Here is a 20,485-nt window from a genome sequence, read left to right on the forward strand (position 1 = left end):
AGAGTTGCATATTCTCTTTAAGAAAGGGTCCACAACAAAGAAATTCTACTATAATTTTAAAATACAAAAGAAGTCATTTGATTTTTTGGTGTCCTATACTTTTTATTCCTTATGTAATATTTTCTTTTATCTTTTTTATAGCCTCATTATCCTTTATTAATGCCATTTGGCTATAAATGAAATAAATCAGTTCAAACTAGTTTAAAGAAAAGAGAATCTTAGCTGGGTAGGGTGGTGCACACCCATAGCCTCAGGTACTTGAGAAGCTGAGGCAAGAGGATTGATTGAGCCCAGAAACTTGAGGCTAGCCTGGGCAACATAGAGATTTTTGGCCTTATCTCAAAAACAAACAAATAAACAAAGAAGAGAAAGAGAGTCTTTGTTGTTGTTGTTGGGTTTTTTTGTTTGTTTGTTTGTTTTTTTGGTACTGGGGATCGAACTCAGGTCCTTGCCATTTCGCAGCAGGCGGTGAAACCGCTGAGCTAAATGCCCAGCCCTAAAAGAGAGAGTCTTAAAAATCTAGGCCAAGGAAGATATATCTAAGGGATATAAAGGCAGAAAAGTAAGTCTAGAAAGTACTCACCTCATTTACCTTTGTCCATTTTCAAGAGTCTAGAACTGTTTATTACATGGTGGTCATATATCATTGTAAATGGATTAAAAATTTCTTTGCATTTTTTTCTTTTTATAAGCAAAACAACAAAATCTTTCATTTTTTCTGTTTCACTTCTTTGACCTGATGGCAGGCACCCTGTGGTACAATTAAATTATTATTTGATCAGAATGGTGCATTAGGATGCACAGTGTCGTAAAAACACAAGCAGTATGCATTGGTTTTTGAAAACTCATCTTTCTTCTGCTATTTGCAGCCTTTAGATGATGTGACAAAATTGCAATGTCAGGTCTGTGGATGTATTCAGTCTCATAGCAAGAACAGTTGTTTGGTCAGTTACAGTGACCCAGGCAGGAGCTGCATTGTCTGGCCTGGGAATGCCACAGCTGTTAATCGTGTGTGGTTGGGCAGTGTCACTGCCATGTGCTTTTTGATTGAAGAAAGGCTACAGTATTATGTCTGCCACCAGAATCTTTCAGTAATGACTGAAAACTACTGACCTCCTTTCATATTGTTTCATTACAGTCTTTTCTTTTGATTATAAAGTTGAGGAATATATTCTTGCTGAATTGAATACAACTCTTAATGGATCATTTGTGCAGACATTATATATTTTTCATAAACAGAAATATATATCACATTTACTAAAAGCAATTCTTTTATAGACACCCTTTTCAACTTACAAATTTGTGCTGCTTTGCTTTTTTTCTAATTGGAGCTGTCAACTAAATTCATACTGCATTTTTATTATCTTAAAATATATCATCTCAATACATTGTTGGACAGAATTATTTTTGTTTGTTTGTTTGTTTTGTTTTGTTTTGGTACGGGGGGGATAGAACTTGGGACCCTGTGCCTGCAAGGCAGGCGGTGGAACCACTGAGCTAAATCTCGGGCCTGGATAGAATTATTTTAAAGGTAAAATATCTTAGCTTAACTTAGACTGTACAGTGTTTGACTCTTGTTTTTGAAAGAAATTCAGGATGGCTGGGGATTTAGCTCAGTGGTTCTGCCGCCTGCCCTGCAAGCACAAGGGCCCGAGTTCAGTCCCCGGGACCAAAGAAAAAAAAAAGAAATTCAGGATGGAGATATTCAGTAGTTGAACTTTTATCCTGCTAATTGATTAATGTGCTGCAGTTATAATTACCTCCCTGACCAAAGTGTCCCTTTTTTTCTTTTAATCTAAATGGTCCAAAGTCTGGGTCCTAAAAATGAGGACCTAAACCCATTTATTTTATTCAATATGTAACTTAATAAATTACCATTTTAATGAACCCTTAAAAGTTTAGAGCAGAAAATATAAATTTGTACTTAGGATGCATTAAAAAAACAGAAGCTTAACATTAAGAGTTAATCACTTAAACAATGACATTGTTTTAGTCTTTTTTTGAGTGGTGGGTGTCTTTTAGCTTGTGTATAATTTTACATTTCAGAATATGGCAGAGTCTTTAATCATTGAAATTCATATGTGAATTAGTAAAAACTTTAAGTTTTAGAATAGTTTTAATTTACATTAGAGGCCTTTGTCTTTAGCTGCTTAAAAGGCTATAAAGTGAATATACTGGTATTTATTAGAATTTTGCATTTCAGTCCATTAAATAATTCCACATAGAATTATATCATTCTAATTTCTTCATTTTGGTTCAATAAAATCTTCAAAGGATAAAAATTAACTTTAGCTTAGATAATATCTGCGGTATATTAACTCAGATTTACTGAATCTGAGTTAGAGGTTATCTCAGTATTTGAAGATCTTCTAGGAGACATTTCATTGTTTTGATTTCCTTAGCATGTATTTCATAACAGTGTAATGTGGTGTGAATTATTTCATGTTTACTTTTATGCCTACTTTGTAAATAATTAAGTGTTTTGAGTCTTGCATTTACTACCATAAGATTTAATGAAAATAGCAGTTACAGGAATGGAACTACAACTCAGTTAATGAATGCAACTTGTTTTTACAATTGTTGGAGGTCAGGACATTAAAAACTTATGTTACACAACATATGTCATGCACACACATAAAATATATATATATATATATATATAAATATGCAGTTTAATACATAGCAAGAAACAATTTCAACTACCACTTCTCTCCATCCTTACCCTCAACCCCAAGTTAAAAAACAGACTAAGTAGGGCTAGGGATGTATCTCAGCTGTGCCTGCTTGGCAAGTGCAAAGTCCTGAGTTCGATCTCTGGTACCGGAAAAAAACACAAAACAAAACTAAACTAAATAGACTATTGGGCTGGGTATGTCACTCAGTGATAGAATACTTGCCTGGCATGTACAAGCCTCTGGGTTTCATCCCTAGAAACACACACACCCACACACAAAGTATTATTATTAATATCATAGAAGCTGCTTGTTCCTCTTTAAATACTTGTCCCTCGGCCAGGCTTGTAATCTCAGTGACGTAAGAGGTGAGGCAGGAAGATCACAGGTTGAAGCCCAGCTTGGGATACTTATCAAGGTCTTGTCTCAAAAATAAAAAGGGCTGTAGGTTAGTGGTGGAGTGCTTGTCTAGTGTGTGGGAGGACCTGATTTCAAATCCAAAAAACAAATGAACAACAACAACAACAAAAAGCCAAAACAGAAATAAAACAAAATTCTTCATCATAAATACACACTATTTTGACTTCTACAAAAATCATTCCATTGTTTTTCTCATAGTCTTGAGAGCTACCTGTGTACTCAAACAATGTCAATTATTTAGTTTTCCAAACTGGGAAGCAAGCACAAACTTCTGCTATTATTGGCTGAGGGATCCTAAAAGAAGATAAACTGAGAGAGCCTCTGGAATGGAATACGATCTGGCTTTTTGATATAGGGAACTCTTTTTTTTTTTTTTTTGGTAGCAAGGATCGAACTCAGGACCTTGTGCTTGTGAGGCAGGTGCGGTGCCTCTGAGCTAAATCCCTGGCCCTGGCTTTCTGCTATAAAGAAGGATAAATTTGAGTCATTGGTAGGAAAATGGTTGCACCTTGAGGCCATAATATTAAGTGAAATAAATCAGACACACAAGCTTAAATATCGCAAGGTTTCTTTTACATGAGAAACCCAAAATATAAATAAATTAAAGAGTAAAATGAAAGATAGGAAGAAACAGGCAGCTAGATCATTTGCAAATAGGAAGGGGACCATGAGATGGAGGGAGGGGAGGGGAAGGAGACATAGAAAGAATTAAGACGTGTTATGTACATGTACCAACTCCCCACAACGAATGTAAACATTATGTAATGCAAATGTATACTAATACAAATTAAAAATAAAACAAATGTGTTCTCAGTGAGGCTTGTTATCTGGCAGAGGTGCATGGGGAACTGTGTGCTAACTCTCTGGTCCGGAAAGGCTAGATTGATGGCTGCTCTGTATTTTCTGGGTTCAACTGGTTTTTGTTCATGTAAGAAGTCTATTGACTTCATTTTCATATATCCTACTATTCTTTTATTATTCATGATAGTTTTTCATTTCAGTCATTTCTTATTAAACTAGGGATTTTATAATTTTTCTCCTTAAATCAATTAATATGATGATTTATATTATTATATTTCCTGATATACCTGCACTCCTGGGTCACAATTAAAAGCCTCTCGGTCACAATGCACTGTTCTTTTAAGGTGCTGCTGTATTTATTCTGTGTTGCTATTTTTGGACTTTTTCATAAGTGATACTGGTGAATGCATACATTATTAGTTTTTTAAAATGTGTATTATGCTTTATGAAAATAATTTGAAAGTTTACTCTTTTCTATGTCCTGGAACATATGTTTGGTGGTATTCCTCTGTGAAATTGTTAGGGCCTGTGGCTTTTCGTAAGGAGTACTAAACAGTGTAACCTCTTCCCCAGAAGTTAGAGGGTTTTCTGTCTCTCCTGGGGTTAATTTTAGCAACTATGTTTTCCTGGAAAATTGTCTACTGTGTTATTTTCTAAGTTTTCAGATATAATTACCTGAAAGTTGAGCAAAGTGGTCTCTTAGGATTATTTAAAATTTCTTTAATTTTGTTAGTGGTTTCTCATATTTCTTTGGTGTGATATAATATATTGCACTATTATCTTACCTAGGGGATTTATTTAACCCCTACCCAAAGAATCAACTTTTGATTCATGTATTAATTCTCTTCAATTTTCATTTCTTTTTGTTATGATACTAATTGATATTCTGGACTTTAGTTGTGTGTGTGTGTGTGTGTGTGTGTGTGTGCACGTATTGTACATAGCATAGTGACCAGCTTGATATAATGTTTTCTCTTTTAATTTTTAATTTTTATTAATATATAGCTTTTATATTAATGATCTTTTTATTTTTAAAATTTTTTATTTTTATTAGTACATGTTTGCAGCACATAATGATTGCATTCATTGTGGGGAGTTGGTACATGTATATAACACATCTCAATTTTTTTTACATGCCCTTTAAAGGTTTCTTCTTAGACAAGAAATTTTATGTGGTCTGTCACTTGTGTTTTGTTTTTTGTCCTGATTAAGTAATGTCATTTTCGAGATAAAGAGAGAAGGAATAAACTTACTCTAAGCCTATAAGAAAAAGCAGTCTAGATTGCTTGCTTTTGTAGACTAATAAAAACACTTTAAACCTAAGAGAGAACCTAAACATAGTAATTTTGACTCTTGTGAGAATTTGGCATTAGAAAGTTACTCATTCATGAATTTTTAGAACTATGAATAGAGGGGCATATTTTATTTTTTTAAAAAGTCACACATTTATTTTTAGGCTAGGGAATTGAGATCCAACAGTGTACCTTGGTACTTGAAAGTCTTTTTATTAAGAGGATAAGGTCTGAGTTAATTAGCACTAGATCTGATTCTATTAACTTTGTTTTACAGAGAATACAAGGTAGCATTCTAAAAGCATTTAACAACCCAACTACTAAAACTGCTGATGATGAAACTAGAAAAAAAGTCAAAGGTATGTTGACTCTTCAGCTGTTAAAATATTCTTCTAGAAGAAAAAGTAAAAGTTACTTTTCAGGGGAAAAACCCCCTGAGCATTATGTAAACTAATTCTCTAAAGTAGTGTGGCCTTAGGAGGATATACTTACACCAGTGACTATAAGATGCTGTAGTGGGACAAAGAAAATGTTAGAATGCATGCATGTGAATTTTTTAAAAGTAAAGCTAATATCACATATACAGATTGTTACTGATGCTTCTATGTAAGGTTTTCTAAGGCGGACTTGAAAAATAGTTGAAAATGGCAATTTCCCTTTGAAGTTCATATTTATTATGTTGTATCATTTTGATACTTAGATAAATAGATTTATGAGTCTTATCTAGTTTTGTCTAACTATAGTGCTTGAGTGCACCAAAGGCTCTTGCAGAGAAGCCACCTACTGAAGAGAGCACTGTAAGTCAAAGACTCACTGGGCGCTCTTAATATTTGCTGTTTTCATCAGTTGAAATATGGGGCAGAAACAATGATTAAGTAAAGTGGATCACATATTTATGAATAGGAGTTTATGAATATGATATTAACAATTTACCTAGTCCTAAGTGTACATTCTGCCTTTAGATATTAACTAGTGTTAGTATGAAGTCCCTTTTTAAATTAATTAATTTTTTGCAGTACTGGGGGATTGAACTTGGGGCCTTCGCACTGAGCTACATTACAACCACTTTTCATTTTTTATTTCAAGATAGGGCCTCATTAAGTCACTAAGTTGCTTAGAGTAGGCTCAAACTTGCAGTCCTCCTGCCTCAGCCTCCCATAGTGATTGGATTACAGGCCTGTACCACCTGGCCCAACTTTGTCCTCATTTTTAGATATCTTAAAACATATATTTTACTTATTTCTTTTCTAACTTCTATTTTTAGATTTTTCTAATTTTCGTACTACATGTCTGTAATTTATAAAGAAAGATACATTGTTATTGTGTGCTCTAAAATTGCATTAGAGTTAAACATTGAAGATTTTCTCAAGTATGTTCCATATTGTGTTAGGATAGTGCCATCTAGTGCATGTTTGGAATAACAGTCCAGTTTTTCTTTCCATTTCTGTAATCTTTTCCATTTTAATTCCTTGTGCAGTTTTGTGGGTTTTTTTGAGACAGGGTCTTGCTATGTAGCTCAGACTGGCCTTGAACTCACTATGTAGTCCAGGCTGGCCTTGAACTGGTGGCAGTCCTCCTGCCTCAGCCTCCGGAGTGCTGGGATTACATGCCACCACACCCGGCTGGCTCCCTTGTATAGTTTTTCTTAATGAAACACTTTAATTTACTATAGCATTTCTAAATAGTTATGTAGTTAATAAATGTTTATTAATATGTCAGATATAAATCTGCTGTCATTCAGTGCCTGAGATAATACTTTAAATGATTTTAAGTGCTATTTATATGAAACATGAAGGTAGAGGCCAAAAAAAGACAGAAGAGAAGTTGAAAAGAAAGTGAATATTTATTAATATACTTTCTCCCTCATAGCTTATTAAGGAAACTTTTGAATTTCTATTAAAGTAGAGATAATAGTATAATGCAGCCTCTTGTACTTATTGCCCAGTTTAAACTCATTTGTAGCTTATTATATTTAATCTATTTTCCCCCAACCCCAGATTATTTTAAATTATATCAAAGGCAGTCTTTGGCCGGGGATTTAGCTCAGTGGTTTCGCCACCTGCTGCGCAAGCACAAGGACCCAAGTTCGATCTCCGGTACCAAAAAAAAAAAAAGGCAGTCTTTTTTGATCTGTAAATGCATCCTAAGAAAAGTAATTTTAACTTGTAGAAGTATTATTAAGCATGTTTGCATATATTGTTAGACAAGTTTTTAATTGCCCAAGTTAATTCCTTACACTATACTGTGTTTACTTGTCTTTTCAGCTGTTTTTCATAGCCACGATCCTGGCAACTGCAGTCCTGAAAGCATAATCTTTTCCCCAATTCTTCTGTTTACCTTGGTGTTAGATGCAGAGTCTTTGAAAGGTTTCATAGGAGAAGCTGAGGTGTGGTATGAATGCTCTTGCTCACCTCTTAAGTTTAAGAACTATTCTTTTTGTTTGTTTGTTTGTTTTTGGTACCGGGATTGAACTCAGAACCTCTGAACTAAATCCCTAGCCCTAGTTTAAGAACAATTCTAAGAAAAATTCTAGTTTAAGAACTATTTCTTGGAGAGTATGGTAGTTAATAGTCAAATTTCCTCTACAAAATTGTAAGGGAGAAAAAGACAGTATAAACTTTTATAGTAAAATGTTATTCAGTGTGATACAGGAAATTTGCCCAATTCAGATTACTTTTGAATAGATAATAACATTTAACACTGTTGGATGGTTGATTTTTTGGTTAAAAAAGTATGATTTTTACAGCATACGGAAAAGAAGGTGTGAAAATGAACTTCATAGATCGGATCTTTATTGGTGAATTAACTAGCACAGTCATGTGTGAAGAATGTGCAAGTGTAGGTATTCTGAAATTCACTTTATGGAATAGATTAAAATCGCATCATTTTATTATGTTTTCTTTCACATGTAACAATGAACAGTCATTTTAAAAATTTATGACAGTCCTAAAAGCCTTTTAAAAAATATACCCTGCACTCCTAGAAAGAGACATAACTTTTAATTAATTTTTAAAGTAAATGTGTGATTTCCCTTTTGACCTTTTAACCTATCTTAATATACTGAAATATATTAACTTCCTGTTTAGACTGAAATGAGAAACTTCTGTGAAAACAGTAACTACGTTACATTGAAATGTTCTAAAATGTAATTCCAGTTGAAATAATATAGTGACATAAAACGGTGATTCTATGACGTCTGATTGAAATTTTGTATTTATATGACTTACTGAAGTTTTATGTGTGTGTATATGTGTACTCATTTTTGGATTTCAAAATAATTTTCATTTTAAATGCCATCTTTAACAAAAACTTAAAGCATGTATAAATTTTTGTAGATTTTCATTTGCTTAGTATGGATATTTCTTTGATAGGTTTAAACTTTTGTCAGATTTTAATGGTAAAAGGAAGTTTTTATATCCATTTTTCTTGTCCCAGGTTATGGAGGACTTTTCTCCCCCCTCTAGGATTATAAATTATATATTATTCTAGCCTGTCACATACAGAATATGTCTATATGATGGATCACTTAAATTTCTAGAATATTCAACATAGCAGTTGATTTTTTTCTCACAAAAGTAGGAAATTTTTTTTTTTTGGGTACCGGGGATCGAACTTGGGTCCTTGCACTTGCAAGGCAGGCAGCGGAACCACTGGGCTAAATCCCCAGCCCGGGAAATATTTTTAAAAATAGAATTATTCTAAAGAATCTACAAAATACTGTTGATATCTCTGCTTTTTTATGGCTTTTTCTTAACATTTTGTACTTTGTTTTAAACTTAAAATTTTAAGTTGCCAGGAAGTTTGATTTCTTTGATACTTTATATACTATGTCTATATTAGAATTCTAATTGAAGTTCTCAATCTGTTTTCTTTTGAAGATCTCCACAGTGAAAGATCCTTTCATTGATATTTCACTTCCTATAATAGAAGAAAGGGTAAGGGAAAAAAGTAATCATGAAGCTTTTGTAAAAATATTTATTCATTCATTTACTTAGACATTTGTTGAGTATATTAGACATATGGGAGCCTATCTTTTTATACATAATTAAGTTTGATATTGGTTTTATGCAGGGTTACATGAAGCATGATATAGTTCTTATTCTCTAGGAATTTAAATTCTTATGCTTTGTATTTTGAGTTTCTAAAAAAAATTACCCTTTTGTGTTTCAAGTGAGTTAGGAATTTTAAAAAGAAGATAATATCCAGAATTTATTTGCTAAAACAGTTTGCTATGTATACCGCATCCTAATAGGTTTCAAAACCTGTGCTTTTGGGAAAAGTGAATAAAAACAGAAGCTTACAGGAGGCAGACCCTGATCAGTACAGCGGTACTGTTGCTGTAGAAAGTGCTTATCAACCCAGAGCTGCCAAGAAGTATCCTTCATCTAAAGATAAGGTTAGTCAGTCTATGAGTATTTGTTAGGCATCTGGTTTTAACACTTTTTATTCAGAAAAGTTTCAAGTATATACAAAAGTAAAGAAGATCGCATAATCAAGTCCAGTATCCCCATTTTTCAGCTTCATAATTATCAACTTATGACTAATTGGACTTTTCTGTATCTACCCATATTCTTCCCTTTACCCATCCCAGATTATTTTGAAATAAATCCCAAATATACACTTCAAAGTATATTTCTAAAAGATACTCTTTAAGGGTTGAGAGTAGCTCTGTGGTACTTATCTAGCACCTCAAAGCCCTTAGTTTGATACCTAGCACTGCAAAAAGAAAAAAAATATACAAGGCTTTCCTTATAAAAGTATAACCACAGTAACATCATCATAAATAAAAATATCAGTAACTTCTCAGTAACACCAAGTATTCATTCATTATCTAAATTTCTGTAATTGTTTTGTACTCAGCTTTTGCTTTTTAAAGTTTGAATTTAGGTGTTTCTTAACAAAGATCTTTGGATTGCAATTGATTGTCATATTTCTTTAATCTACAGTTTCCCTCTAACTTTTTTAGCACTTGCTGATTTTTTAAAAGTTTTCCATATTCAGTAATATTTCATTTTCTGTTGCCTTCTCATGGTGTTAACAGATTTTTCTGTGTCCTTCATTTCTTCTTTAAGACAGTTAGATCTAGAGGCCATATTAGTTCAGGTTTGATTATTTCATGTTTTTGTTTGTGGGTTTTTTTTGCTACCTGGGATCTAACTCAGGACCTTGCACTTGCGAGGCAGGCAGCAGCACCACTGAGCTAAATCCCCAGCCCCTGTGTTTTGTTTTTTGAGACAGAATCTCACTATGCAGTTCAAGATGGCCTTGAACTCACTATGTGGCCCAGGCTGGCCTCAAACTGGAGTCAAGATCCTCCTGCCTCAGACTCCCAAGTGCTGGGATTATAGGCGTGTGCTACCAGGCCTGGCTCAAGAAACTGGGTTGACACCACTTAGTCTGATCAAAAAGTAGCAACTATTAGGCAAATTAAAGTCTAGATACAAATAAAATATTCTCTTTCAGAGCTATGGCAGCCAGGCAACACTGTCTTAATAGCCTGGGCAATTTAGAGAGACCCTATCAAAATAAATATATACAGGGTTGGGCATGTAGGTTGTCAGTGTGAATGCCCTGTGTACAACTCACTGCACCAAAATAAAAAAGAACAAAACAAAACAGGAAAGGCTTATTGAAAAGCCTCCCTTAGCCAGGCATGGTGGTGCACTCTCATAGCCCCGGCACTCGAGAGACAAACAGGAGGATCTCGCTGAGAGTTGAGTCCAGCCTGAACTACAAGGGAGACCCTGTCTCAAAAAAAAAAAAAAAAAGTCTCCCTCATAGCTCTCTTCTATAAAAAAACCTCTCCCTATAAACTGGTAACCATTATTGTTAGTTTCTTGTGTAAAGCTTTACTTTTGAGTTAGAAGTACATATTTGTATATCTTCTATTGTTCTTAGTTCAGGTAGAATTAGGAAATGGATCTCAGAAAAGTACAGTATTTATTTAATAATTGTGGAACAGTTAAATGGGACTTATTGACATTTATTTTCAATAAGGTCACAAGATTCTTTTCTCTGAAAACACTGTCAACTTACAGAATCATGACAGAAGACATATAAGACAGTTGTCATCTGGAGAAGAGAAAACTGTTACTCATCAGAAAAATGCCAGTTTTGGGTTGAGAGGAGAGCCCTCAGCGTCTTTGAGCACTGTGGGCACCGAGGCCTCTCTGAACGAAAGCCCCAGCGAGGGCAGCGAGAAGGCCGCCAGTCAGTCTGAGAGCAGCGCTGATGCCGACAGCGAGGCCTCGGAATCCGAAAGTGCGCTGAAGCCCACAGTTCTCTTCCGACCTAGTGGCGAATCTTGTGTGCACCTGGATGGGTGCCTTCCCCAGCCATCAGGCAGGGAAGTGCCACACGCCAAGGAGACAGGCAGTGGCAACGAGGGAATGGCTGAAGCTATTTCTCAGCTTTGTTTGAGCAGCACCATAATTGGAGATGGAGATTTTGACAGAGAAAATCAGCCACTGAATGTTCCAAGTAATTTCTCAGAGGAGAAATATATGAGGTCTCACAGTCCCCAAAATGCTTTTCAGACCCTTTCTCAGAGCTATGTAACTACTTCTAAAGAATGTTCAGTTCAGTCCTGCCTCTACCAGTTTACATCCATGGAATTACTAATGGGGACTAATAAGCTTCTCTGTGAGAATTGTACTGAAAAGAAACAGAAATACCAAAAGGAAACTGGTTCTGCAGGTAAATAGCCTAATTTGTTTTTGTATTATTGTTGGATTATCAGTGACTAGTGGGTTACAGATCCCAAGTGGAGGAATCTGAGACCTTTCTTTCCATACTTGAACTGCTTGGCACAGGAACTGTCTTACTCATAATTGTCCTCAGCACTTAAGACATGGGATAAGTACATTTTTGACCACTTTTCAATTGATTTTTGTTGAAATAAATCAAAGAGCAAGCAGTATACACCTCTGCTTTGAAAATGAAAATCCACATAATTTTATTTGAGGGAACTAGCTATCAAAAATCTTTCTGAAAAAAATTTCCCAAATCTTTTGGTTGTATCTTCAGGGAGTTAATGTCTTTCATTAGTCCCATCAATATGTTGTAAGCTTAAGATATAAATTGAAGATCTTAAATATTTGTATGTTATGAAACTAGTCATATAATCACTGTGTTTAGTTGAACAAAGCAAAATGGGAAAAGGAGGATTGTCGAAATTTTCAGTGAGCCTCTGGTCTTAATTAAATAGAAAGAATACTCTTAGTGACTAGTTGTTTTAAAACATAGGAATTATTCTTATTCAGGAACAACAAAGCCAAGAGATCAGGAAGTGGTTGCAATTGAAAAAATAGTTATGGTTCCCAAGAAGTGGAGCATGCCATGCTCTACAGGGCCCCATGGGGAAGCACTAGGAGCAGTCAGGAAGAGAATATAGTTTCTAAGGGAAGGAATTGGTAAGACAGGGTAAAAAAGACTGTATTATCTTGTTCGAATAATTTTATCAGGCTCTTAAGTATAGGGGCTATCTCTAATTAACTGGTACCTGGCCCTGGGATGATTAGGCAGATGGATGGTGGCCCAGGATATAACAGTCCAATAAAGGAGGTTGATGGGGTATGGATTCGGGACAATTGGTCTGCATATGAAATGTGCATATTAATTGTTCACTATCTCTATGAAGTAGCTCCGGGAGAAGCTGTCCCTCCAGTGTCAACCAGGCTATAGATATCAAAGCATCAGAATAAAGACATGCTTAATACACTAGTAATTAAGGAAATGACTAGATGGGAGAAGGGAAAAAATACCAATTTATAATTAAGTGTGCAGTTGTCCATATTCAAATCCTGTTTTGTTTTGGGTTTTTTTGGGTACCGGGGATCGAACTCAGGACCTAGTGCTTTCGAGCCAGGCGGTGGAACCACTGAGCTAAATCCCCAGCCCTCATAAAGCCTTTTTAACAAACTCTTATTGAAATGTCCCATGATTACCCATATTGTGGATTCTTCCTTTGCTGCAGAGTAATAAACTCAACTTATTAAACTATAGTTCTGCTTCTGGTGGTGTTTGGCAGAAGGACACTGGTATAAGTTACTCCTAGTCTGTTTGCTTTCCAGCTCCCAAAGTTTTTTGGCAGGTGTCATCTCTCCATTCTTTGTCATTATGTGTTTAAAAAATTCCCTGCTAAACTCATTTTAGTAGTCTTTTGGAAAGAAATAGAGACACCCGGTAATCAGAAGTCCCATTTCTTTAATGTTTTAAAAATGTAACATGAAGCTTCTGTATGTATAAATATATGTATAAAATAGTTTTAAAATTATTGTATTTTATACAGAAAAGAAAGCAGAAGGAGTTTATACTAATGCCAGGAAGCAATTACTCATTTCTGCTGTTCCAGCGATCCTAATTCTCCATCTTAAAAGATTCCATCAGGTAAAAATCCCTTTAGTAGTACTATGTTTTCCTTCATCATGTGTGTTTTGCAGAGCGCTAAGTTCCATAGAATATTGTCAAGGATTAGAGAGTAATTTGTTGAATTTAAAAATTTGTCATGGGGGATTTTCTGCTAGTCAGTCGAGCCATAAGAGTTTACAAGGCTTCTCTGATTAAAATTGTTTAATTCACAGTATTTGAAGATTTAGGCAGTAGAAACCTAAGCGATAATCTCTAAGTGGCATATGTCTGTGTGTGTTAATGGAAAATAAGTTTTATTATGGACACTTAAAAGCAGCCAAGTAGGAAAGTACACAGAGGAACCGAGTGTGGTGGCACACACCTATAATCCCAACACTTGGGAGGCTCAGGCAAGAAGATCACTGGAAAGCTCAAGGCCAGCCTGGGCTACATAGTGAGTTCAAGGCCAGCCTGGACTGCATAGTGAGACCCTGTCTCAGAAAACAAAAAGTCCAAAGTGCCATCCCTATACTAAAACTACTTACTACTACTGCCAGATCTGACTTCTAATTGTTTTGTTAAACAAATTTTTATCTATGTTTGTACTTTTCTCTTCTATTATCTTTATCCAGTTTTAGTATTAGCACAATGTTGACTTCCTAAAACGAATGGAGACGTTTTCCTTCTTTTTTCTGCTTTAAATGTTTGATATAATTCATCAGTTAAAATGTGTATGACCCTATTGTTGTCATATAAGTGGGTTTTCAGGCTAGGAATACACTTTCTTTAATAGGTGCTATTCAAATTTTATGTTTCTTCCAGAGTCAGTTTCATTAATTGGTCTTCCAAGGTACTTCATAGAAGTTGTCAAATTTATTTCAAAAAAGATTTTTGTAATATGCTTTCTGTATCCTTTTAAATTCTTCAAAATCTGAGTTAATGTCCTCTAAATCTTGATATTGTAATTTTAAAAAAATGTATAATTGATAATGTGTAATAGGAAGAAAAGGTCTAAAGGAGCAAGGGAAGTGGGAGGGGTAGGGGAAAGGAAAGAAGGGAAATAAAAAATAATGAGAAAAGGAAAAACATGGAAACAAAGTCTTTGTAAATAGGGAAGGGTGGAGGGGGTGAAGGGAGGGCTAGGAATGGGGAAAAAATAAAAACCAAGATATGTCATGTAAAGGTACAAGATCCCAATGAGGAATGTAACTGTATTGTATACCTAAAATGTACCAATAAACTTAATGGAAAAAAAGAAAGAAAACAAAAAGTCAAATACACAGGGCTTTCTGAGCTCTCACTCAGGACCCCACAAAAAGGTTGCCTGAGGGAGGAAGGACTAAACACAGAAAGGCTCCAAGGCAGACCTTTTTCTGTAGGACTTGATGGTCGAGGGCAGCCTAAATATTTTTAATGTGTCAAGTTTTTTCCACTTATTTGTAGTTTTAATACAGTGCCTTTTCTCAGTGAGACTTTTTTGTATTTTAAAATTTCCTTGGAAGAATGAATAATTGAAATACTAAAAAAACTTTTAGAAAATATTTGTTTTAAAACAAAACTGTAGTAATGGAATAATTTGATTAGAATTGCCAATAAATAAAATGTGAGTACAATTTAAAATTAAGATAAAGGAAGAATCTCAAATCAGTTGGGAATGGGCTGCATTTATTCAGGACATATATTAATTGCCTTTCCATTGCTGGGACAAAATACCTGACACTTGCAACTCAAAGGAGGAGAGGTTTAATTTGGCTCATGGTTTCAGAGGTTTCAGCCCATGGCTAACTGGCTCCATGGCAGAAACAGACAGAAGGGTGTGGTGGAGCAAAGCTGCTTGCTTCTTGGCAGCCGGGAAGCAGAGCACAGGGCAAGAGTGCAAGAGGAAGGGGCAGGAACCAGGTATAGCCTAGCATGCACAAGGTCCTGGATTCCATCCCTAGTACCACCACAAACAACCCCATGAAGGTTCCTTCTGATTTATATAATGTATGCCATTTACTTTTATTGATTAACTGTTCAGGTTTTTTTTCTTTTTAATGAATGAATGGATATCATTGAATTTTAGAAATGAAAAGGATTTAAAATCCATTTGTACTTTTTTTTCCATACCTGGAATTGAATGCAGGGTCTGCACTGAGCTACATGCCCAGCCCTTTATAAATTTTTTTATTTTTAAATTTTTATTTATTTTTTAAATTTTTTATTTTGAAACAAGGTATTACTAAGTTACTAAATTGCTCGAGCTAGGCTTGAACTTGCTCAAGATCCTCCTGCCTCAGCCTCCCAGAGTGCTGGAATTATAGATGTGCACCACCACACTATTTTGTACCTGTTTTTTGCCTTGACCTAGATGAAGTCCTTAAGTCAAGTACACTGTTAACAAGTAATTGAGTTAGGGCTAGAACACTTGGCCTTTTACTTGGATACATTTCATGATAGCATATGTGTCAGTAGCTTAGCTTTTAACACATTAAATTAATTTTTCCATAGGTGTTGAAAAGCCAGTGGAAGTACCTTGTTGTTCATGGTTTAATATCCATGTAAATGAATAATGTTTGCAGTAATTGTTTATGAAACCTAATTTTTAACTTAGTCGTATCAGTTGTAGGCTCTTCATTAGTCATATTTATTTATATCTATGAAAAAATTCCCAGAATTTCTCTTTTGGTTTTAACACAGTGCTTTAGACCTAATTAAGTTTGTTGCATTAAAAAAACTTTTTTTTTGGGTCTTTTTAAGGCTGGTGTGACTCTTCGTAAAGTAAACAGACACGTAGATTTTCCACTTACTCTTGATTTAGCACCATTCTGTTCTGCTACCTGTAAGGTACTGTATATTGGGGAATTTAATCAACTTGTAATTAATAAGCTAACAAGCTTAAAGGTATCCTGTACATTATTTATTAGCTGAGCTTTGATTCATTGTTTTTTAAATAAACTTCACCTTTAAATTTAAATAGTGTAGTTAAATGAATAACTTGTGGCACATTTAATACACTGGATGTGACTTTTGAGAGAAAGATAAGGTATGGTGCTTAATGAAGATCAAAGCTATTTGTAAATGTAATTAGAAGCTGATAATTGCTGAGAGAAGTGATCAGGTTTTGTGCCCTCTTGTTCCTCATAAGTGATCTGCTTAATTCAGTAGTCAGTTTAGCATTTGTGGAATTCTGTATCTTTTGCAAATCAACAAACCAATGTGTTGTTTTTCAAGTCATTTCATGTGTGCCACTTGAGAGGAGTGTACTTGTTAGATGAGTATGCTACTTCAAAATTGTTAATGCCTTACTAACTAGATATTGAAACTAGTCATACTAGTATACCTAGTTTACTGACTAGGTGTAGAAAGTAGATCAATTTGTAATTGCTTGTACTTATATGTTAGAATTGTGATGATAAATGTGAGGAGTTTTTCTTGAGGGAACAACTTACAGGGTAACCTCGAATATTGCTCATGATTATTGTCCAGAAGTCCAGGTTTTATGGTAAATACCTGAATGCTGTTGAACTTAGCATTTTCAGTACACTGACCAATCAAAACAAACAAAATCTTAAATGCAGTTTTCTGGTGAATCTAATTTATCTGCTGTGGAAAACTGGCACTGTCAAGTATTAACACTCAGTATCCTAGAATTTACTAATGTGTTAAAAATAATAATGAAATTCAGTAAGTTGTGTTAAATTTATAGGAACATTTTATATATAGATATAGATACAGATTTTTTTTTTGGTACTGGGCGTCGAACTTGGAACCTTGTGCTTGCAAGGCAGATGGCAGAACCACTGAGCTAAATCCCTGCCCCAGGAACGTTTTATTTTAAAAAGTACTTATTAAGGGGAATTTCTAGTGTGCAAAAAGTTACAACAATGATGAGCCTCCAGTACCCAGCCCTTTTAAAAACCTCAGGTCTGAGCCAGGCCTGCCCCATCAGCACATCCTGCATTTCACTATTACTCTTTGAAGCAAGTGTTAGGCATCATTTCACCCATAGATATGTCATCTATAAGATAAGAAAGACTCCCTCTACTTTTTTAAAAAACATAACCACAATATCATTTAATGTAATTCCTTCATGTCATCTAGAGTACATATATCCAATTATCTAACATGTGATTTTAAATTGAGTTAATATCCATATAAAGGCAACGTGGTATGATCGGATATCATTTAAGGCTTTTTATTTGGTTTCTCCTTTTCTGACTCTCCCCTCACTTGCCATTTATTTGTTGAAGAAACTGTGTTATTTTTCTTGTGATTGGTCATAATTTAGGTTTTGATGATTGTTCCTGTCTTCTTTATATCCTACAAACAGGTAGTCAGACCTAGAGAAACTTGAGTAGATTCAGGTTTGACACCCCTCCCCCTCCTTTTCTGGTAAGGTTGTTCCATGGAAGTGTTCTGTTCTAAAACTTGGAGATCCATTGCACCACTGTATATATCTTTTGTGACATTTGCAAGCAATGATGCTCAGCGCTATGTCCATGAGTTCTCTAAGAATTACGGAATGATGCCCTAATATGGCATTTCTCCTTTATTTATTAGCTATAGTACTTATAGAGAAATTCCTTTTATTTTCATCTTTATTCCTTTTAGTTTTTTTTGCTTTGTTTTGTTTTGCTTCATTTATTTGAGACAGGGTCTTGCTGTGTAGTTCAGGCTGGCCTCAGACTCACTATGTATCCCAGGCTTGGCTCGAACTCACAGTGATCTTCCTGCCTGTGCCTTCCAAGTGCTTCCTTTTATTTTTTTTATGGTGTTGTTCTTACAGAAAAGGAAAGATAAGTGGCTCTTGGCTCTTTCTAAACTGGTTTTTAAAATAATGAAGTACTATACTTCACTAAGAATCCTCAACCTGTGCTTAATTGATTTATCATCATAAATTTCAGGATTAAATAGACATGTTTCAATATATTACATTATTCTTTTTGTTTATATTCTAATAGATTAAATGATGTATCCATGTTTGACCACTGAACGACACTTCAGACTGGCTTCTTTAGTCATTTTGACATAACCTCAATGGTTTCTGTCAGTATGGGTTATGTCACCTGCTGGATATATTGTTATTTTTTTGTTTTGTTTAGTTTTGTTTTTGAGACAGGGTCTTGCTATGTATTTTAGACTGGCCTTGAACTCACTGTGTAGCCCATGCTGGCCTCAAACTTGTAGAGATCCTCCTGCCTCAGCCCCCTGAGTGCTGGGATTACAGGCATGTGGCACCACACCTGGCTGTACTGTTCATTTGTGCACTTTAAAATCTTTCTGTTTGGAGATTGCTTTTTAAACTTTAATTTTGTTTAATAATTAAATAAAGGCATAAAATATTACATAATTTCAAAGCCAAATGTATCAAATGCACTAAAAAAATAAATTCAAAGAAGTCTTGTTTTTCTCTCATGTCTATTCTACCTGCTTCCTCCTTTTATAAATATTTAAAAACTATGTTTACTCTTCTTTATTTTAAAACATAAGCAGATAGCTATGTGTATTTGCATCTCCCTCTTAAATAATGATAGTTTACACTATATATCCCTGTTTTCTATCTTATTCTGTCTTATAAGCTGGAGAGTATTTCATAGACGTAGTTATAGTCTGCCCTCCACTTTCCCTCCTTCCCTCTCTCCATTTCTAAAGCAACATAATACCCTGTTGGGTGGATACATCACCGTTTATTTAATCAGCTCTTAATTTATGGACATTTGAGTCTATTGGAGTCTTTTCATATTACAGTGATCCTCTTGTTAATAGTCTGATGCCTTGTTAAAAATTTTTGCTCATGTACCTGTGGGTTAGAATCCTATAAATCAGGACATTGTCATTCTTTTTTTTTTTTTGTACTGGGGATCGAACTCAGGACCTTGCGCTTGCAGGGCAGGCATGGTGCCACTGAGCTAAATCCCAGGCCCAGAATCCTATAAATCAGATTGATGAATCCAACAATAATATATATGTAACTTAGCTAGATAGTATGACATATCACTGCAAAAGGATAGTACCCGTTTTTGTGTTCCCACATACAATCTCAGCAAGTACCCCCCACAGACCATCCAACAGAGAGTCAAGCCTAATAGTCTGAAAAAAGTATCTCAGTGTAGTTTTAATAATACATTTCTCTATTTTAAGCAGGATAAATATTTACTTGCTTTTTCATACCATAATATTTCACTAAGTGTTACTAATTTCATTTTTTTTCTTTATTTAAAAGAATGTAAGTGTGGGAGATAAAGTTCTCTATGATCTGTATGGCATAGTGGAACACAGCGGCTCAATGAGAGGAGGTCATTACACTGCTTATGTGAAAGTGAGACTACCCTCCAGGAAGTTACTGGAACATATCACTGGAAAGAGGAGCATACCTGGTATGCCAACCTAAGTATACTTTATTCTTTTAAAAGTACATTTTAGGGCCGGAGATTTAGCTCAGTGGTTTCGCCACCTGCCTCGCAGGCACAAGGACCTGAGTTTGATCCCCAGTACCAAAAAAAAAAAACTGTACATTTTATTCTTGAAAATAAAAGAATTTGTCCTTCTTTATAGGGAAGAAGTAGATTATTATTTCACAGGTAACTCACTTGGATTCACTTTATTAATGTTAAGTAAGATTACCTCTAAGAGTGCTTAATCTTAGAGAATGTTAATTATTACAAAACTGTACCTTTTAGGTGATATAAAGTGACATATGGCTTTTCAAGGTATTGAGTCATTGTGTACTGCAGTAGAGTAGTATTTAATAATAACCCCCTCAGAAAAATCAAATTTAATCATAACCAACATATTTTGAAGGTATACCAAGTCCTCCAAATAGAGTTGGAAATTTGCTGGCTTTGCTTCTAGATGATCAGAGTAACTCCGCTCCCTTCCCGCCTTTCAGTGAATTTTTCTTTATTTTGAGCAAGTTAGTATTTACAGAGCTAATATTTCACTAGATATTTAAATGAAAGAGCTACTAAC

At 34.9% G+C, this 20,485-nt stretch overlaps 1 protein-coding gene and 1 long non-coding RNA gene across 7 annotated transcripts in view; one reads left to right on the forward strand and one right to left on the reverse strand.

Annotated features, from left to right (window-relative positions):
- The window catches only part of Usp45 (ubiquitin specific peptidase 45), a 65,043-nt gene that overhangs the window by 39,829 nt on the left and 4,729 nt on the right, over positions 1 to 20,485 (forward strand). For all 6 annotated transcript variants that reach the window (XM_021242691.2, XM_087187943.1, XM_021242692.2 and 3 more), the window contains 8 exons: positions 5,463 to 5,544; positions 7,932 to 8,023; positions 9,064 to 9,120; positions 9,438 to 9,581; positions 11,224 to 11,881; positions 13,476 to 13,573; positions 16,274 to 16,360; positions 19,740 to 19,893. In XM_021242691.2, the coding sequence (XP_021098350.2) occupies positions 5,463 to 5,544; positions 7,932 to 8,023; positions 9,064 to 9,120; positions 9,438 to 9,581; positions 11,224 to 11,881; positions 13,476 to 13,573; positions 16,274 to 16,360; positions 19,740 to 19,893 (1,372 nt within the window). The remainder of the gene's footprint in view (positions 1 to 5,462; positions 5,545 to 7,931; positions 8,024 to 9,063; positions 9,121 to 9,437; positions 9,582 to 11,223; positions 11,882 to 13,475; positions 13,574 to 16,273; positions 16,361 to 19,739; positions 19,894 to 20,485) is intronic.
- Positions 1 to 20,485, reverse strand: part of LOC110345395 (uncharacterized) — a 60,214-nt gene that overhangs the window by 24,872 nt on the left and 14,857 nt on the right. The gene's annotated exons all lie outside the window — the stretch shown is intronic.

This window comes from Heterocephalus glaber, unplaced genomic scaffold (genome assembly GCF_053883595.1).
Source record: "Heterocephalus glaber isolate CG9 unplaced genomic scaffold, H.glaber_assembly_v1.0 deba00001523, whole genome shotgun sequence".
In the NCBI taxonomy this organism is placed as follows: domain Eukaryota; kingdom Metazoa; phylum Chordata; class Mammalia; order Rodentia; family Bathyergidae; genus Heterocephalus; species Heterocephalus glaber.